The sequence below is a fragment of the Drosophila simulans genome, chromosome 2L, assembly GCF_016746395.2.
Source record: "Drosophila simulans strain w501 chromosome 2L, Prin_Dsim_3.1, whole genome shotgun sequence".
Classification (NCBI taxonomy): Eukaryota; Metazoa; Arthropoda; class Insecta; order Diptera; family Drosophilidae; genus Drosophila; species Drosophila simulans.
The window spans coordinates 4,960,597-4,979,424 of record NC_052520.2 but is presented as its reverse complement, the minus strand read 5'-3'; the positions used below and the strand labels follow the sequence as shown (position 1 = coordinate 4,979,424).

Below are 18,828 nucleotides of genomic sequence, written 5' to 3'. Positions count from 1 at the left end.
CACAAGAAATTTCGTTTGAAATTAAAGCGAACTTTATACCCCATCTAAATCCGATCAAATGCGATTTCGTTCGGTTCGGATTGGATGCGTTTAGGATGTGTAGAGTAGGCTATAGTTGGGGTGAAAACAGAAATACAGCTAAGTGGATAATGTCGGGACAAGAGCTTATGTTTAAGTTAGGGTTCAGAGCCGGAAATCGTTGTCTGCGGCTGTTTTGGTGTTGTCCAACTGCTGTTTCCGCTCCTCCGTCCGTCCAGTACGTCCAATGCTATTATTTAACAAAGTCCGGATTCTCCTGAACCTTTTCGGTGAACTGCAGATGGTTGTCGATGATTTGAAAGAGTACCTCAGGCGAGGGAAAGCGTCCCGTCTGCAGTTTCGACCACACAGGCACATCGTTTAGTGTTATCTCGAAAGCGCCGGACGAGACAAGCTGGGCCTCGAGCATGTTGCCCAGGAAGAAGATCATCATGCAGGCGTATATCTTGTTCGCCTGCAGGTGGCTCCACCAACTGGGCGTGTTCAGGCCGAGGAAGGTGAACGGACTGACCGCACTGACCACGGACACAATGATTATGATCTTCAGGGCGAATATCATCTTAGAGAGGTAATAGTTCAGACCCGGCGGATTGTAGTTGCCGCCATGCACCTGGATTTGCGGATACTTCTCGCCTAGCAGGCCCACGTAGTCCTCGAACGCCTTGCGATAGCCGCAGGAGTAGCTATTTGGCGGATCAAAGGTGAGAAATACATAGGTCATTGTTATCAATTATGTTAATTGCCCCGCATATAACGCACCAGTAAAGGAAAGTCATCGTCGGCGCTATGTTCTGGCCGAATTTGGTGACCGGTATCTCCTTCTCGCCCTCGGCGAACACCAGGGCGTAGCCGGCGCACAGGCAGAGCACCAGTAGTGCCACATTCCTTCCGTTCAGCCTTTCCATTGTGTGCTTTTGGCCTAATATAATTGGGAATTTAATTTGGAATTCAATATTTGCTCACACTTTTGCCTTGGTGTTTGTCCGTGTGACTGGCAAATACCCCGCTACTTCTGTCTACGTTTCGTAGAGAGTGTCACTGATAGGGCTGGCAAAACAGCTATTTTTTTAAGCTACGAAACTTTCGACGGTCAAACTAACTTAATATAGTTAACTTCCAGTGTTGGCTAAAAGTAATGTGTTATATTTCGTTGATTATTAACATTATGTTGCTGATGTGATTGATTAAATTATCCAGTAAAGTCAAGGATATATCGATACTAAAAATATCTGACTGCCACCTCTAACTTACGTTTCACTGTGATTGTCATTCAGCTCTGAGAATTGGTGAATTGTTTATTCATTTTGGCAATCAAATGCTGGCAACATGGTAAATGTTATGAAAGGAGTGCTGGTGGAGTGGTAAGTGGTGTATACGCCTATACGTTTGTTTCGCTATATTCAACCCATTCCCCGCAGTGATCCTGCTATGAAACAATTCCTGCTGCACTTGGACGAAAAACTGGCTCTGGGTCGCAAATTCATTATCCAGGATCTGGACGAGAACCATTTGTTTATCTCCACGGACATTGTGGAAGTTCTGCAGGCGCGAGTGGACGACTTGATGGATCGGATAAGCTTTCCTTTGCACGACAAGGACGCTTAAAACCTACACAACCCATAAAATCCAATAGCCAAAAGTAAAAACCCCAAAACAACCATGACGGGTCGCGAATCCAACCGCATCAAAGACGCTGAAAAGAAGCGTGTCCTGGACTCCACAGCCCGCCAGCGGCGTGCCCGAAAAGCCTTGGAGGCCCTGGAACAGGACAACTACCACGATGACCCACACGCCGACCTCGTCATGTCCAAGAAGTTGCCCAAATTCCAGGACAGCCTAAAGACCGGCAAGGAGAAGAAGGGCAAGCGCAAGGGCGCCGATTACTTTCTCGTCAAGTATCGCAAGAACTTTCAGCAACTGCTCGAGGAGGACAAGGACAAGCAGCCCAACTACGAGAGCGCCGCAGCGCCGGCTCCACAAAAGCCACTGCGGCATTTCTGCGCCGTTTGCGGCAACTTCTCGTTGTACTCGTGCACCGCCTGCGGAACGCGCTACTGTTGCGTTAGGTGCCTGAATACGCACCAGGACACACGCTGCCTCAAGTGGACCGCCTGAGCATGGTTGGTATGTTTACAAATAAATCAAACATTAGACATAACTGAATTGTGCAAAGTTTCTGGAAATACAACAAATTATAGCTGTCGGGAATTTTAGCCAATTTGCCCAAGCCATTGGGTTGATGTCATGGCTAAACGTTCCGATAACATCATAACTTTGGTTTGAAACATGGCTGCTCAAGATATTTGGCTATTTTTAGGCAATTATGCAGGGCGCGCCATCGATAGTATCGAATGCTGTGCCACCTCTAGCGCAGGTCCATTGAAACTTTTCAAACGTCTGCATCGACGGCGCCTGTAAAAGAGTCGCTGCGGTTCAAATTAAATTCAACGTTCCCGAGCACAAAACACTGCGAACTGCGGCCTTTTAGTCACCAGAAGGCAGTTAAGTCGGCTAAAAAAAATCATATTAATTCCAACCGGCAAAATCAGCTGTAGATCGGTGCCTGTGCGTGTGTGTGTGGGTGTGTCGTGTGTGTGAAGCATCTCCGCTGAGCGTGCGTACGTGTGCGTGTGTGCGAAGTTCCAATCAGAAGGCCAGGATATTCCAACACATCTGTGAAAATTCTTATTGATTACAAGTGTTATATTTTGAAATCAAAACACTGGAGAATATGGATCGGAACTTCGACGAACTGAAAAAGGAGGCCGCTGCCACCAACGAGGACATCTTCAAGCAGGCACAACGTGCCTACGAGGACTCTGGACTTGGTGGCGATACTTGCAATGTGAGTAGTGGTGCACAGGACGATAATGCCCACACGGAGCACTACTTCGCCAACGAGCAAAAGAAGTTGGACTTTGGCGATGCCCAGGAGTTTGTCCAACGCCTGGCCGCCGACGCTAAGGATGCCAAACTCGATTTGGACACCAAGTTTGCACAGAAGACTGATGATTTCGAGGACTTTCTGCGCGACGCTGGCAAGGAGGTGAAGCAGGGCATCAGTGGACTGACCACCGACTTCATGAATGCCGAGCGGGGCTTCTCCGCTCCCCTCGCTGCATTCTCAGAGACGGTAGCTCAAGCTCCAGCTGTTCCAGCTCATGCTCCGGCCGTTCCAGCTCCAGTGGCGCCAGCCCCTGCTGTCCCAGCTCCGGCTCCTGTCGAGGAGGACCTCCTGGGCAGCTTCAGTGACCAGCCTTCGGCACCACTCCAGGCCTTCCAGCCCACGGCACCGTCCACGGCCAATTTCTATGACGACGAGGAGGATGACTTCCTGGGCAAGCCAACCACTGCTGCACCAGCTGCTCCTGTCGCCCCATTGACCAAGGCCAACCAGGATTCCGACACCGAATCGCCGTCCGTCTCGTACACACCATCGCCGGCCAAGAAACCCATTGTAGATGCCCTCAAGGATCAGGACAACGAGAAGTTCATCTCGTCGGAGGATCTGGCCAGCGATTTTAAGGAGGAGCCACGTTCAGCACCCACACCAGCACCCGCACCAGCTCCCATTCCCGATGCTGCTCCAGTTGTTGCTCCTGCTCCAGTGGCAGTACCAGTATCAGTACCAGTTGCCAAACCCCAGCCGGTTCCAGTGGCTGTACCCGTGACAACCGCTTTGATAACCGACCTGGATGACGAGGAGGTGGTGTTCAAGCCCACTGTCCAGGAGGCGCCCAAGGCACCCACCATCGCCGCACCCGTAGTCGAACCGAAACCAGAGCCAACCAAGCCCAAGGTGGAGCCGCCCAAGCCGAAGGTTGTGCCAGTGGCGCCAGTTGAATCGACCCAGCCGCAGCCAAAGATTGCGTCCGTCGAGGAGATCTTCTGCAAATACGGATTGGGTGAGTGTAGCCACTGCAAATAGCACCTAGTCAACCCGTTATCATTGCGTTTCGAATTAATTTGTTGTGTTCCCGTCGTCATTCGAGTATTAAATTGCACCGTCGTCGTTTGAATACCCTTTTGATGTTTGTTCCCAGTGTCCTTGCGGCGCACCTTGCATCCCACGTCCTTTCCCACCGCCCGCTGCCCCTTCTATTTAATTTTGTTTTGTGCGTTAGTCATTCGCCACTCTCTTATTTTTTTTTTTTTTTTGCATGGTTTTTTTCCTCCAACTCTGCTCATGATGTCATCGGTTTTTGCGGGGCTCTCTTATTAAATGAATTTTATATCGCAATGCGGTGAAATTTAATAGCCCAGAAGATACTCTCTTCGGAGGCCGACTTTTCTTTTTTTTTTTCCATTTCCCTTGACATTAATCATTCTCGATTTGAACAGCAGCCGCATTGTTTGCCGGCTTTCTCATAGTTTCCATAGATTTTTCGCAATCGATCGTCACCGCGTGATTCACACTCATTTGAATGCCACGAACAGAAATATGACTGCTTAATACAGGGGTCGTTCGCTAAAGGCAACCCGCTAATTTACAGCAAGAATCCACTTTTATAAAAGCAATATGTTCTGCAGGAAGAAGCAGTGATTAATTAAGTATATTATGAATGAAATTAATATTATTTATTAATAAGCTCCCTAACTAACAAAGCAAACAGAAACAATTAAATAGATAGGGAGCTGAATCGTAAAGCAGATAGGCAAACCTTAGATGAGCAGACGGAGGTGAAAAGAAGGTAAATTGCATAACTAATCCCAACTGGGCAACTCATCACGCCGCGTATAGTAGATACGGAAAGGGGGCAACATTCTCGAAGCTGGTTTCACCATTACCGAGATACTTAGCCGGCGTGAATCAGCTGCTCAGTAGCTCACTAGCTGCTCCATTCGAAAAGCTCTATATTGGTCTATATATAATATATATGTATATATATATAGGGTGTACCCACCATTGACGTACACATGTCCGTTCATCATATTTCGCTTTATTTCATTGCGATTCTTTTTGTGTGTTTTCTGTGTTTCAGCTTCGTGTCCATTAAAGCAATTTGCGGCCAAGTAATTTATTGTTGCGTAGTAATGTCTGCTACTATTTGGCAATCTCACGTTTCCATTCCCATTTCTACTACCTTTCGACAGTGCGCTAATTTAGCCAGCAAATAATTCAATTCTGCGAGTTTTTCACGGCATGCAGCAGGCGGAAAAACATTTTCCAATTAGTGATTTCCATCGACGCCTCTGTCTGACAGTCTGGTTGCATCCATTCCTTTCGTGCGATTATGCGGCTATTTTTGTTATTCCACTAACCAGCTGAGCTGGAGCGCACATACATATTTGCCTTGTTCTTTTGTTCTTTCGCTGCGCTTTTGTCTTCCAATTTGCCATTGATTTCGCTTTGGACTCTCGCATCCGAAACGGATTCCTCCATTGCATCTTCCCCTCTCGTTTAGCATCCACCTTATCGCACCCCCGTTATCGCCAACGGTCATAGTTAGTTGCAATCAACTGTAGTTCACTGACAGCTCCCGATATCGTCACATTTTAACTTTACACATTTGTGTATAATAACTACATATAACAATACCATCCTGACCGCAGATATAGAATTTATTTTAATATTACTTGTGCGCTGTGTTGATCGGTAAAGAAAGGCGGAAATCCGAAGAGTGGAGCCGAGTAAACAATGTGTGTTTTTTTTTTTTAATTATTTTTGGTTAATTGCATCTCCCACGGGGCCAGAGATCGATTAAGTGGGGGAATCGCTTTTTTTTGGGGCCACATAAAGATGAACACATGGTGTTCGGTGGAAAAACCAGACAAGAGTTGCCTATATTAAGAAAGTTATGGTGCGTGGGTCAAATTTAACCTAAAAACCAATATGGACAAGGGTAGTGCTCGATATATGTGGATTATAGCGAATAAGTGATTTTCTCTTTTGATGCAAAATAAAGCGATTTCACAATTTACCTTTTTACCACATTTAACCCACATTGAATAGCCATATAATATAGTATAGGTTTTTTCATAGGAATTTCATATATTGTCAAAGGTTTTTCCTACTTATAAAGTAGGTCAAATTTATCAGTACCAAAGAACTTAGTGCGAAAGCTTTGGTATAAGTTTCCCTGGGAAATTGTTCCGTAAAACACTAAATACTTCCGTATTCATTTTCCTGCCAACATATCGATTTCATTCGGACAGAACTGTGCTAAACCGTCAAAGAAGTTTGCCATTATGGCAGCACATCTCATGTGGAATGCGTCAAATATTCGTCTCATAACTTGGTCGATGGCCAAAATTATACAATTTAGCAAAGTGGAGCAATGATTGCCTAGACAACCGATGGCCAGAAAAGTGCGAAATGCGTTGCGTTGCGATTCCCAGTTGATTGATTTGCCATCTAATTCTCGCGCCGCACGCAATTGCAGGGCGGGGTCAAAGGGCAAGCTGTGTGCGGGCGATAGCAACAGCAACAGCATCTGCACCCACCGCACCCAAAAGTTGCAGCGTCTGGCAATTTCCGGCCCACTCGTTGGGTGTCAAACGAAAACAACAAGAGTCCTGCAGAAGCCAACGCATGCGCTGCGCGGAGAGCCAAGAAAAGTCTCCGCCCGGAAAAACTCTCCGCTCACCAGGCAGCGGGTCAGCTGCAATAGGTGAAATCGATGGCCCCCAGCTAGCGAGCTTTCCCCAAACTCGGCGGCACATCAAATGCTACTGCCGAGCCACCGAGTTCAGGGCTAAGCACGGTTGCTCAACTTGGCGAGACTTGCGGCTGCCCGCTCATTGAATCCGCATAGCCCCCAGCCCTGCCGGCCGATTACAGTGGACACACGCTAGAGACTAAGCACATCCTCAAAACAAAGGACTTTAAAAACTTTTTAAAAACTCAATTTCTTAAGATTTTTAGCTTTTTAAAACATTCTTCTGCATACACATTTTTCACTACCAGTGACAAAAGGACACGCTTTGTCAATGAGTTAGGAGGCTCCACTGTAGTGTGTAGTGTGCGCAGCGGGGGTCAGCTTAGACATCTCTCTTACTCTCTCTCTCGGCGCCGCCGCTCTGAGCCTAGGGTTGTCCTTTCCAGGGGGGGATGGGACGGGGGTTAGGCCCGGCCTGCTTTTCGCGCAAAGCTTTTCCCAATACGTTTCAGTCTCTATACGCGTCGTGAGGCCGCCACACGGAAGTGGAAAATTCTTATAGCGTAATACCTTAACGTCGTAATACCCGTTCGTTCGTTTCTTCGTTCTCTCCGCTCTCTTTCTGCACTGCGCTTTGCTCAACGAAAACAATCGAATAAAACGGAAAAGTTACTGTCCAAATAAAAAGGATAACTCGTAGTGCTAACGAAGAAGTGTGCTAAGCAAAAAGCAAATCCAAATTGAAACCAGCATAATGTCCGCATTTGGTGAAACCGGTCAGAATGGCGTGTGCAAGCAGCGCCCATTGATTTGCTCCATACTCGATCCCAGTAAGTTAAAAGAAAAAGGATAAACGAAATTCACAAAAAAAAAAAAACGAAAAACGAAACTCACCCCGCATTTATGAAATAAGTTGGAAAAACAACAAAACTAACCTCTGTCAACGGTGGTCTGGGTGGTAGTTTTATGCTTAAGGATTGTATAATTTGTCCATACAGTATATATGTATATACTGTGTTGTTGTACAAGTGGTTTTTAACCCTTTTGTGTATTATAACTGTTTTTGCTTTAAAATTTTTTATTTTAGTACTGCTTTAACTGCTTTGTCCTTAACTCTGCCTAATTGCTTTTGCACTGAGCTTTTGTTTTGCACGCCATCTCCTTCCCGTCCTGTTTTCATTATCTTTTCGCACCTCGACTAACCGCTAAACTAACGAAAATCAATATATCAATCGCCTATTTGCAGATGCCTGGTTTAAGCCCGAACGTTTGCACCCGCAAGGTAAGTCCAGTGCAGCCCAAACTGTGCCCGCGACTCTGCTGCTTGGCCGCCCAACCTGTGCGCTGTAAAACTGTAACTGTACAAATCCTACGAAACGATTGTCAATATGCGTTTTATATGATTATGATGATGATGTCATCGAGCCACCCCCGTTGTTCTTTTTTGTCCTTTTTCGTTGTTGTTGTTATTGCCGTTGGCTTTGTTTTGCTCCCCCATTTGGTTAAGAGCCTACGAGCACAAGTACAAATGACGGGCTTTGTGCTCCCGCTGTTGTTGTTGTTGTTGTTGTTGTTGTTGTTGTTATTGTTGTTTTCATATTCATTTGCTGCAAGCAGTGCCCCAGAAAGTATGCCACATTATTCCGCATATCCTTTCGAGTGCTCCACTCTGCATTGTCTCTGTACTTTTCTAGGGCAATATTACATGTATTGCGGGATGCCCCGATATGGATAACATTCAAACCGATTTAAATAGTATAGTAGGTATTTAAATCTCTCCTCTTATTACTAAAATATATAAATTTAAGCTAAATTTTCTACTTTGTAACTACACTTTAAAATTTAGTTTCATGTTTGGCGCAGCTTTCACCTGAAGGGTACATAGTAAATAATTTGCATTTTCTGTAATGCCCATGGGGGTTGCTGCCACGCCCCCTCACTTTGCAACCCCCCACCCCTCGCTGCCATCCCTTTCATATATTCGGTTGCAAGTCCAGTCGCATTGCAATTAGCCGTCGTTTTCATATAGTTCAGTTACCCGCCAGCCAAACGATTTGCACTGAAGCGGTGAGCGGTAACCGTAATCGGATCGCATGCTAAGCCAACCCAACTATACCGCCAAGCGGCACAGTGCCGTCCAGTACAGTAGAACCACTTAACTATATTTTGACTTGTGAAAAATACTAAATTTATACTACAAATGCCAAAAATTTTCTTTTAAATTCATAGTTGGTTGTAGGATATTCAAAATTTTTTATTTTGAAAAGCTCCTTCTATTGTTGCATATTCACAAAAACAAAAACCACTGAAAATCACAAACTGATATGGGGCGTCTGCCGTTCTCCCCACCACAAAACTGGGGGGCAAAGGCCTCGCATGCAATCTGAGCTCAGTCTAACGCTCCATGCACTTTCTATAGGTACTAGTATGTACAAATATGTCTGTACAAACCTATGTACATATGTACCTTTACTCACTTAGTGCACCGCTTATAATCAGCATTTTGACTGTAAAATTATTTGCTTTTGTTATGACTAATTCGCATTTAATTTGTTCGCCGTCTGACGACTTTAGTTATTATTAAAAATCACTCGTTAACCATGCACTTGGACTGTGCTTTCCTTAGTCACTTTAATGGTTGGACTTTGGCTTTGAATTAAATCGCTTTTTTATTACATTTGTGATGCTCAGAATCTCGAATTGCTATCAATAAATCTACTAACAGTATAAAGAAAATCAGTGGTTTGATTTTCTGCTTAAGTCAGACTAAAATAGTTTAATTGGCCAATTAAGTTTACATCACCACTAACTCATTATTGCATCTAGAAGTCGTAAATATTTATAGTCTAGCTATTCATCATGGTTTAAGTTTAAGTGTACATATGTATTTTACTGACATATATAGTATAAGAAAAGTAACAAGCTCTAGAATATCAATATTTCATTAGCCAGCCACTCCCAAATTTGCAAAAAAAAAATCTGCTTCCCCTTCTTTTCCACATGATTCTCCTCTATTGGCCAAAATACAATTTGCACGAGTGGCTAGACATGAACCTGTGGCGCTGATGGATTTCTCCGGGCTTTCAGCCCGAGTGCGGTGCCCAATTTGGACATGGTTAGGAGCTTAAGTGCCGCTCGCCGTGGACTGCCCACTGTGGGCACTCGAATACTTGAATAAACGCGCCAGTCAGTCGGAAGTCGGCCCACATTAGCATTCTCCAGCAGATTAGACATTGATGTTTTCGCAGCCAGTCTAGCGTTAAGAATCATGATTAGTCATCCATTGTTCTAGTTTGCGCTTTCCATTCGAAGTGGTGAAATTTCGTTATATTATGAATATTTCGTATTTAAATACCGAAATGACTCGTTTCAGTTTTTAGCCATGACTGCATTGGTATTAATTCTAAAGATATAACTATCTAAACCAACGGTCTTTAGGTATTTATTTCATTAAATTTTTGAACTTTCCTAAGAACTCGAATGAGTAACGGCCAAAAAGAGAAATGCTACGTGCCCCGGACGACAAGTTTTCTTGTTGTCTAAAAACATTTGTATACATATTTCATTTTATACTTCCAGCCGAAATCGATTAGATCATCGACGGCATTTTTCTGGCCTTTGCTAATTCAGCGCCAAAAAAAAAGAATATTTATATATGCGAAAAATTTGCATTCAAGTGCAAAAAGCTAAATTAGAAAAAAACGCACAAATAACAATGATAAGCCAGTAGAAATGACTTAATTCTTTGGCTAGCGATAACTGGTTTGCAATTAGAAATTTAAGATAAGGGAGTCGCCAAGTCATGAGCACCCAGAGCTTTTAGTTTTATCGATGCTGACGTCAGATCCCGAAAAGTGAAAATAGGTACATTCTAAATTTTAAATTTCGAGCGCTTTTGGCTAAGCAGTTCGCACTGCTTGCCGCAAGCAGCTCACAATTCAAAATAAGCAGTGAGCAGCTTCTTCAAGGCGCGAAATCGTTAACCTTGAATCTTGAATCTCATTCATTACTGCTCTCTTCCATCTCGTTCTGTCCCGTTCGCACCCCCTTTGGGTGCTGACTACCCGGCCGGCGTCAATGTTCAAACTCACAGTTGCTTGCTAATTTTAGCCTTTTAGCTAAGTATTTCAGCCATTCGCTGTCATTTGTTGCTGTCGTTGGCATTATCTTTGGGTTGGTGTTGCTGTTGTTGCTGATCTGCTAGCCGTGCGGTTTAACATTTAAACATTGCAATGTAGGCTGCACTGGGCGGTCAAGCAGTTGAACTGGGGAGCAACAGAATATTGGAACAGTGGGCACTTGATATGTTAAATCCATAGCGAACTACACAATAATTGTATAGATTTTAAGTACTTTACAGAATCTCTATAAATGCATAGTACAGACTATCTAAACTTTAACCCAAGATCTTGACAATTTGTTTACCTTCACTGTAGCTGTAAATTATAACCGATTCGCATTTGTATGACCTATAGATCGGGCTAACCGATTCGGTTCAGCTTCCTTTTGCTCTCTCATCTTCTCACCTGGACATTCGCTCTCTTCGATCCTTTTACCGGTTCCCGGTGATCGCGGCGTGCAGAGACATGTTCGGGAGAAAATCAGTCCGGCTACCTAGCCTTCCGCAATTCACCATCGGCCCTTTCCTCTTCCCTTCTTTGCCCACAGTAAGGTCCAAGATGTTAGTGATCTTCGGATAAGGAATTACTTTTACGTATTGTGGATTTATTCAGGAGCTTTTAAATGTTTTGTAAAATGTGGGGGAAAATATAAAAGTAATTATTTTTGAAGCTGAGACAATTCTAAGGAATTTGAAAGAATCTCCCTTGCCTTTTATTAAAAACAAAATCAAATTTGGTTCTTGTTCTTATTACATTTATTTGTCAAAAGTGAACCTATTTCACTGCTCGCAGCTGTTCTTTGCGTTGGGTACCTGCGTGTGTAATTTCAGCGCGTGTGTGTGTGCGCTTGTATTCGTATGGGCATGTGTGTATTCGCTTCGCCCTGCGACGAGCTGAGCGCATCTGAAATTAATTGTAGTTTAGTTGATGTACGGACTTTGACAACGTCACATTGCCCCAGAGTCGGGATCTAGGTCCAGATCGAGATCGAGATCGAGAAAACGAACACGAGAACGCGACCACGAAAACGAGATCGGTAAATGGTTCTTTCCGCACTTTGCGTGCCCGTGCGTTTGGTTAAAAGTGTGTGACAGTGTCTGTGTCTGTGCGGGATGTGGATACCCTTCCTCCACTGCGAATGCCACGGATTGTGTCAGCTGTTTGAACTCCTCGAATGACCTGCACTTGCAGCTGACAGAAAACACGTATCCGCGCCTTTGTCATTGTCGTCGCAGCATTTAGCATTCGGCATTATTCCGATTCAGAATCTGTTTGCCCCCGCCCCAGAAAAACTCGCGGAATTTTTCGTGTTTTTTGTGCGGATACTTTTCTAATTATATAACTTGGATAGGTGCCCTAACGCTGACGATATATGCAAATGTGGATACAGTGGTCACTAGAAAGTGCGAAGTTCCAGAAAGTGGAACTAACTATCATTGCCTACTTTAAAACACCTATTATTTGGTGCACTTAGCTCTATTGGCCATTATAGTAGCCTTAAGAAGCCAAGTAATCTCACCTAGCCAGCGAACACTGTATCACATTCAATATCAAGACGTGCACCTAGCCAATGCGGTTATCGTCGCAAAGCAAATAAATCAGCGGTGAATGAAATAATATAATAATATTAATCCTATCCTATTATCTGGCCCCGTCGACTGGCTGGCACTTTCCATATCAGTTCCGCCAGCGGGTGCGAGGAACTCTTGGCCGGGTTCTATATCTCTCGTCTAGGTCGGATCCGATCGGCTTCGGCTCTGGCCCGCGATCGTTCAGTTGGCTAATGTTAATGCCCGCGGTTGCATTATTCGCATTTCCTCGATCCGTGAACCGCGCGAAAAAGTCGACCGAACTTTCGCTACATTTCCAATTTTGTCTTCCACTTGCAGTCGGGCGAAAAGCTTTAGTGATAGTACTAAAACCATATATACTCAGTTAATCCAGTCAATCCCAACACAATAAGATACGATGGCTGCTGGTCTGGAACAGCTGCAGGGTCTGCTGCAATCGCTGGGCGAACTCAAAGACTTGCCCCTGAACCGCGAGTCGTGTAAGTAAAATTAAATGAAAATTGTTGCGGAAGAATTCCATTATAGATGTACTACATATATACGTACATATAGTGTTTGGCTAGATATGAGGGCCGACCGCATGGCCAGCTGAAAATCGAATGAAACGGAATTTCCCTTGGGGAAATTTCTTTTATTTCTCGCCTCGCCTCGCGCTCTTTCTCTTTCCCTCTCTTTTCAAATCAGCCCCTCTCTCTAAATGCAGCTATAATTTATTTATAAATATTCTTTTTAGTGTCTTAGGGAAAATGTTGAGGACTTAAGGAAAAATTGGAAAGAGTATTTCGGCGTAGAGGACTAATAAGTCCCCTTCTTCAATATTCGATTAGATAGGAGTTACGTGAATTGGGTATTTTTGGTATCATTGATAACTTGTTATCAATAAGTGCATAGAAAAGCTGTATCAATGGTGACAATTTTTCATTTATGATTACTGTGCGAAATGTGATTGAGTTCTAAAACTATTCCTAATCTAAGAAGAATTTTCTCTTATCAGCACTTCCCCCTGGGCAACTTGGGTTGATAAGCCAAAGTGGCTCGTCACTCGTGGAACTTTATTGCGGTTTCAAGTGGGGGGTGCGTGCGTGAGTGGATTTGTGTGAATTATGATTTAAAAATTTAATCTTTAATACAAAGAAAAACCTTGAATGTTGTTCATATTGTTGTTGTACTTTCTGGTTTATTTTATTATTTTCTTTTTGCTTCTATGCGCTGCATTGCTATAATTGCCTTATGCAATTCTGCAGACTTTCTGACAATGTCAGGTGCACATAATAATTGCATCTATGTACATACGTTTGTTGTCGCGCATTTAGGAATTATGTCAGCGAGCATTGCTATGATATCATTTGAAACAGAGCTTACTCATTCAAACGCGCCAAATAAAAAAGTTAGAAAGCAACGCAAAAGCGTTAGAGGTGATTGGGGTTGGATTTAAGTGTTTGCGAATGATGATGTCACTATAAACGCTTTTTCGCATTTCGCCAAAACGCAGTTTTCCCGCCTATTGCGTTTTCATTTGAGCGCGGCTTTGGATATTGCCACGCACAGTGGCTGTCAAACCGGCGCAAGCAGTCCATTGAACCCAATCGAGCCCAGATAAGCAGTACAAATGCTAGGCGATGTGAGTGCAGATTTAATTTATTGATTTAGGCCCATCGTATGTGTTAGCATTTCCCGCATTTCGCCATTGTTGGTCACGCTTTGGATTCATGATTCAACCGCAAAACCCCACCCACTACGTCACTCAACGTAACACTACGTATGTAAGTCCAATCTCCAATCTTCGGCTCCACACAGCCGAATCGCGAATCCAAGTTCGTGGTTGAGGTTGACACATTTGCTGACATATGTACAGACGTACAGCACTTGCTCCCCTTGCGGCCCCCATGCCGGATTTGTTGTTGTTACTGCGCGTTATCTTTTACTTTCAATGCGGATCGTCTCTCTTGCTCTCTCCCGCTCTCCAATGGCTCTCTCTCCTACCGCACAGTGTGCACAGTGGGTTGTCTAGATTGGTTTGTAAGCGAATATACAAAAATCTTCTTATTTATGAAAGTACAAATCTACCATCAAGAAATAATACACATTTTATAGAATTTAATTATGTTTATTGGAAACATTAAATTGCATATGTAGTCCATTAATCGATTGGATTGCTAGCGTGCCCACTGTGCACTGCTTGATAGGGGCTCCCACTGCTTTTTCAATCCAGAAAACTTGTTTGCCGCCACTCTCGCGCCCTCTCCCTCTGCCTTTCTCTCGCTCCCCCACCCGCTACAATCGCTGTCCCGCTCGCTCCATCCAAGCAGTTCCCCATATGCGACGGCAAATTGGAGGCTTGTTGGTTTAATTTGTGCTCAAACTTCTTCCAGTTCTTTTGCTGCGCTCGATTCAGACGGTCGGCCGAATCGTCCCATTCGTGTGCCAGTGGTTGTGTGTGTGCGTGACTAGCCAACTAACTAACTAACTTCATCGCTGTAATTAAACCTAGACACGCGAAAGTCCAGCCCGCTTTGCATACATTTTGGCGCCAAGCTCTAGTAACTGTTTTTAAAATACACAAAAAATGGCAGGCGGCAGCAAGCGCTACTCACGCAACAACTCCAATGGCAACTTTCAGCCGCTTCCAGAACGCGGACCAGGTAATACCAAATGGGAAACCATCAGGGAGCTATCTCCGCCTTCGCTATCACCTGGCTGCTGGTCCACGTTGACCATTCTGGGTTCTTAAAGCCCCCCGAAAACAACAATAGCAACCCAACGAGGGTCTTATCTTCCGGGGGTCGTGGAATAAAATGTATTTATGGTGCGGAGCAGTGATTGCTGCCAACGTCAGCAGCAGAATACCATCAGCGCCAACGTGGCTAAAATGTTGAATGAAAGTCATAACCAAAAAGCACTATCCAATGAAATCCAGCCTTCGCTATGCAAATTCTTTTTCGCTTCGATTCTAGACACAGTGCTAATTTCATATATATTCATTTTATGCCACGTTGTGAACTGAGTGCTTGGCAACCAGCAATCAACAGAAAATGTTCGCCCATCATCAAAAATCCAGCTTGCATTGGCAATTTTAAATTGAATTATTAAACAAGTGTCGAAATAGCAGGTACTTACTATACGTTATCAGTCCCAGTCGCTCTTATCTGCCTTCTTTTCTGTAATTATTTTCTATCACTACATTCGTGTTCTGCTGTCCCGATGAGGCTGCACTTCACTTTCGGCCAAAACGGGTTTCAAGGGGAACGAAACCAAACCAGTTCCAACCGAAGAAATCTTCGGCGGGATTCCAGTTGCAATTGTAACGAACTCTTCGATTCAATTGGTACTCGGGTAACTTTCTCCCATCGGAGAGCTTTCTCAGTCTTTTCACCGAGCTAAGGGCCTCAGACGCTGCCATCTCATCACTATTGTGCGTCTCCTTTCTAATTTATTTCACCCATATTTACATAATACCCCTCAGATCGAGTCTGGCCTGGCAACTTAGACGAATTCGAATCCGAAACTAGTTTACCCAGCTTGCAGGCTTTCGATTCTATCTATATGCTATTTGCTTAGGTGTATTCTAAAGTGATATACCATTTATACTATTTATATGCCATTTTTACTGAGGATTAATATATAGATTTCAACGCATCTTCAACAAGCATACACTATCATAAACTCATTAATGTGTTTCCTAAACCAAACTACTATAAAGTACTATAAAATAATAAATGCTTATCGTTAATTATAGGCCATATATCATTTCCTTGCGGGTAGCACCTTACTGGATTACCCTAACAAATCAGTTCAAACTAATGACCTCTCAATGAGTTGGCAAATCCCCTATTTCCAACACTTGAGATGTGTATTTATAGACGAATTGTTTGTTTTAGTACATATCTTAATTGGGTTAACCCAGACGCCGTGGGGCAGTGACTTCTTATCGGCAAATCCGACGAAAGCGAATGAAGCCCAATCCGATGGCCAAGTTATAGCGAATGGAGAGGTGTTTACGTCAGCGATTGAATCCGAATCCAAGAGATACATTCCGTCACGAGCTGGACAATCGATTCCTAAGCGTTTGCGACTACCATTTCCATATCCGTTCGCCACTCAGACACTCTTTCGCCATCGCTCTTCCCACTTTGGTAGCTATGCTCTTTACGGCTCTCTTTTGTTTTCCGGCTGGGTCCGGACAATTTGGCCCTCTTCTTCTAGACATTTTCATATACGTTCTGCCCCCGACCAGCAGACGCCAAATAATACTTCGCTAGTGTGTAGAACTTGGCAGCGAACGTCAAACGTAGGAGCACCGCGAACGATCCGTTGGAAAACCCGAAAACTTGAATACCCGAAAAATGTCGAACAGATTGTGTGAGTGAAGCAACCGGGCTGAGAAAAGGGGGTGCTTGGGTTCAGATATTATAGTATCAGAGCTTAGTTGCATGCCGTTGAACAAATGCTAACGATAATTACCACCTCGGCAGATGGGGCCGCGCTGCTCGAATTTGTATCTCATCCATTTATCTCATAGATTGCATAATTGCCGCCAGCTGAAAAGATATATGTACATAGATGCGTGCGCGACGCTGAACGTGTGTGTGCCTCCGTATATTTGGGGATTCTCAGTCCACATTGTCCACTCGTATCTCGTCTCTTTTCACAGTTTATGAGGGTTATAATTTGGGAATGAAAAATCAAATGTGTATGGTGGACCAAAAGCAGATTCTAATTGATCCAATTGCTCTTCTTTCCAGTGGAATCCCTTATCTACTGGCGCGATGTGAAGAAATCCGGCATCGTCTTCGGCGCTGGCCTGATCACACTGGCGGCCATCTCCAGCTTCTCGGTGATCAGCGTGTTCGCCTACTTGTCGCTCCTGACCCTCTTCGGCACCGTCGCCTTCAGAATCTACAAATCTGTGACACAGGCCGTGCAAAAGACAAACGAGGGACACCCCTTCAAGTGAGTATTGTAGAACGATATCTCCCATAAAAAAAAAGGTTTACTAACGTAACTCCTTATTAAATCAGGGATTACCTGGAGCTGGATCTGACGCTGTCGCACGAAAAGGTACAGAACATTGCCGGCGTGGCTGTGGCACATATCAATGGCTTCATCTCCGAGCTGAGGCGTCTGTTTCTGGTTGAGGATATCATCGATTCGATCAAGTTCGGCGTCATTCTGTGGGTCTTCACCTACGTGGGTGCCTGGTTCAATGGCATGACTCTGGTCATCTTGGGTAAGTGGAGGATTAACTTAACACAATCGGATACACAACTGATTATCTTCTATATTTGTGCAGCCTTTGTCTCGCTGTTTACCTTGCCCAAGGTGTACGAGAACAACAAGCAATCGATCGACACCCACTTGGATCTGGTGCGCAGCAAATTGACAGAAATCACCGACAAGTGAGTTTAACCATCCAAAATCCCCGTAAGAAAGATATTCTAAATCGCTGTTGTGTTCCAGGATCCGAGTGGCCATCCCCATTGGCAACAAGAAGCCCGTGGCCGCTGCCGAGTCTGAGAAGGACAAGTAAAGAACCCGCACTAGCAAGAGAAACAACCACAAATAAACATGTTTATTTATTTATTAAGCATTATTTGAATGGTTTTAATATTCATCCAGGCATTAAATAAATAACAAGTCTAGCAGCAATGTTTACATATTAATTGTATAATTGCAATCAACATCAATCGATAATTGTAAATCAAATTTGAAGAGACCCAAAAACAATTTATCAACCAACAACTCGTAGCAGTTTCAAACATTGTCCAAGTGTCTTTAAGTTTTTAACGAACGAAACATAAAACAAGCATATATAGTGAGGGAAATTAAGAAGAAAACGATTATATAGACGCAGCAATGCAAATAAATTTCTTATGAGTTCCACGCAATTTCCGATTTGAATCAATTATCTTCATTTCGATTTATTCAACTTTCTTAGTTTTCATGTGACCCTTTTTAAATTAATTCTTTGCTTTAGTTTTAGTTTTACTATTTTGTTGATTTTTTGTATAAAACAACAAGAAGAACTAAGATTACTCTTAAAAACAAACAAACAAGAAAAAATCAAATAAAAAATGAAGTAAAAATCCACAACTAATGATTTTTGTGTTTTCTAGCATTTTTTAATAAAGAACAAAAATATATATATATATATACTTATAAGTAAGCTGATCCGTAAGTCATTAAACTCGCGCCTAATGCTGAAGGAGAATGCAGACATTAATCATAAATCATAATTCATAAAAAGTAACGAAGAAAAGAAAAGAAGAAAGAATTTTGAAAGCAGCTTTATCGCTTCATTTACATACATGGCCTTGTTTCACATTGTACAATTAATTTGTAAGCATTTTACATGAAATTAAATCAAATATTTAATGCAAATTTATTTGAGGCCAAGGCATTTGCGAGTGTCATCACAATTGTAGCTTAAATGTTCATTATTATTATTATTACTACTGTAACTCTTTGTTGCTGATTGTTGAAGAACTTTGCGTTTGACTT

At 43.4% G+C, this 18,828-nt stretch overlaps 4 protein-coding genes and 1 long non-coding RNA gene across 13 annotated transcripts; 3 read left to right on the top strand and 2 right to left on the bottom strand.

Moving 5' to 3' along the window:
* Positions 1-9: 9 nt before the first annotated feature.
* On the bottom strand, positions 10-1,125 carry LOC27208693 (thioredoxin reductase-like selenoprotein T homolog CG3887). Its single transcript, XM_016184251.3, has 2 exons — positions 799-1,125; positions 10-722 (listed from the first exon to the last, which is right to left on the bottom strand). The coding sequence occupies exons 1-2, from the start codon at positions 942-944 to the stop codon at positions 272-274; spliced, it is 597 nt and encodes a 198-aa protein (XP_016023532.1). The 5' UTR covers positions 945-1,125; the 3' UTR covers positions 10-271.
* Positions 1,126-1,241: 116 nt separating this feature from the next.
* On the top strand, positions 1,242-2,197 carry LOC27206521 (general transcription factor IIH subunit 5). The gene is made up of 2 exons (XM_016178970.3): positions 1,242-1,400; positions 1,458-2,197. The coding sequence occupies exons 1-2, from the start codon at positions 1,366-1,368 to the stop codon at positions 1,642-1,644; spliced, it is 222 nt and encodes a 73-aa protein (XP_016023531.2). The 5' UTR covers positions 1,242-1,365; the 3' UTR covers positions 1,645-2,197.
* Positions 1,699-2,197, top strand: LOC123327021 (zinc finger HIT domain-containing protein 1). The gene has a single exon (XM_044922543.1). It carries the CDS (start codon positions 1,699-1,701, stop codon positions 2,152-2,154), a length of 456 nt encoding a protein of 151 aa, XP_044778478.1. The 3' UTR covers positions 2,155-2,197.
* Positions 2,198-2,405: 208 nt separating this feature from the next.
* Positions 2,406-17,982, top strand: LOC6731036 (reticulon-1-A). Of its 9 annotated transcripts, none has more exons than XM_016178976.3 (7): positions 5,500-5,635; positions 7,308-7,468; positions 7,885-7,920; positions 17,073-17,280; positions 17,349-17,557; positions 17,621-17,726; positions 17,788-17,982. In XM_016178976.3, the coding sequence occupies exons 2-7, from the start codon at positions 7,393-7,395 to the stop codon at positions 17,855-17,857; spliced, it is 705 nt and encodes a 234-aa protein (XP_016023527.1). In that variant the 5' UTR covers positions 5,500-5,635; positions 7,308-7,392; the 3' UTR covers positions 17,858-17,982. The 9 variants fall into 9 exon arrangements, with proteins under 9 accessions (XP_016023526.1, XP_016023528.1, XP_016023527.1 ...); XM_016178974.3 differs by having other exon boundaries at positions 5,511-5,679; XM_016178975.3 differs by lacking the exons at positions 5,500-5,635; positions 7,308-7,468 and adding an exon at positions 2,406-3,944.
* On the bottom strand, positions 14,892-16,516 carry LOC120284450. Its single transcript, XR_005543711.2, has 2 exons — positions 15,448-16,516; positions 14,892-15,388 (listed from the first exon to the last, which is right to left on the bottom strand). It is a non-coding gene; the product is annotated as an uncharacterized LOC120284450 (long non-coding RNA).
* Positions 17,983-18,828: the final 846 nt, after the last annotated feature.

What these genes read in the sequence shown, in the direction of transcription:
- LOC27208693 (XM_016184251.3), bottom strand. Translation starts at nt 944, where the DNA reads ATGGAAAGGCTGAACGGAAGGAATGTGGCACTACTGGTGCTCTGCCTG. An exon ending in ACGATGACTTTCCTTTACTG is followed by an intron (nt 723 to 798) that starts GTGCGTTATATG and finishes TCCGCCAAATAG; the next exon opens with CTACTCCTGCGGCTATCGCA.
- LOC27206521 (XM_016178970.3), top strand. Translation starts at nt 1,366, where the DNA reads ATGGTAAATGTTATGAAAGGAGTGCTGGTGGAGTG. An exon ending in AAAGGAGTGCTGGTGGAGTG is followed by an intron (nt 1,401 to 1,457) that starts GTAAGTGGTGTA and finishes CATTCCCCGCAG; the next exon opens with TGATCCTGCTATGAAACAAT.
- LOC123327021 (XM_044922543.1), top strand. Translation starts at nt 1,699, where the DNA reads ATGACGGGTCGCGAATCCAACCGCATCAAAGACGCTGAAAAGAAGCGT.
- LOC6731036 (XM_016178975.3), top strand. Translation starts at nt 2,771, where the DNA reads ATGGATCGGAACTTCGACGAACTGAAAAAGGAGGCCGCTGCCACCAAC. An exon ending in CGAACGTTTGCACCCGCAAG is followed by an intron (nt 7,921 to 17,072) that starts GTAAGTCCAGTG and finishes TCTTCTTTCCAG; the next exon opens with TGGAATCCCTTATCTACTGG. An exon ending in TTGACAGAAATCACCGACAA is followed by an intron (nt 17,727 to 17,787) that starts GTGAGTTTAACC and finishes GTTGTGTTCCAG; the next exon opens with GATCCGAGTGGCCATCCCCA.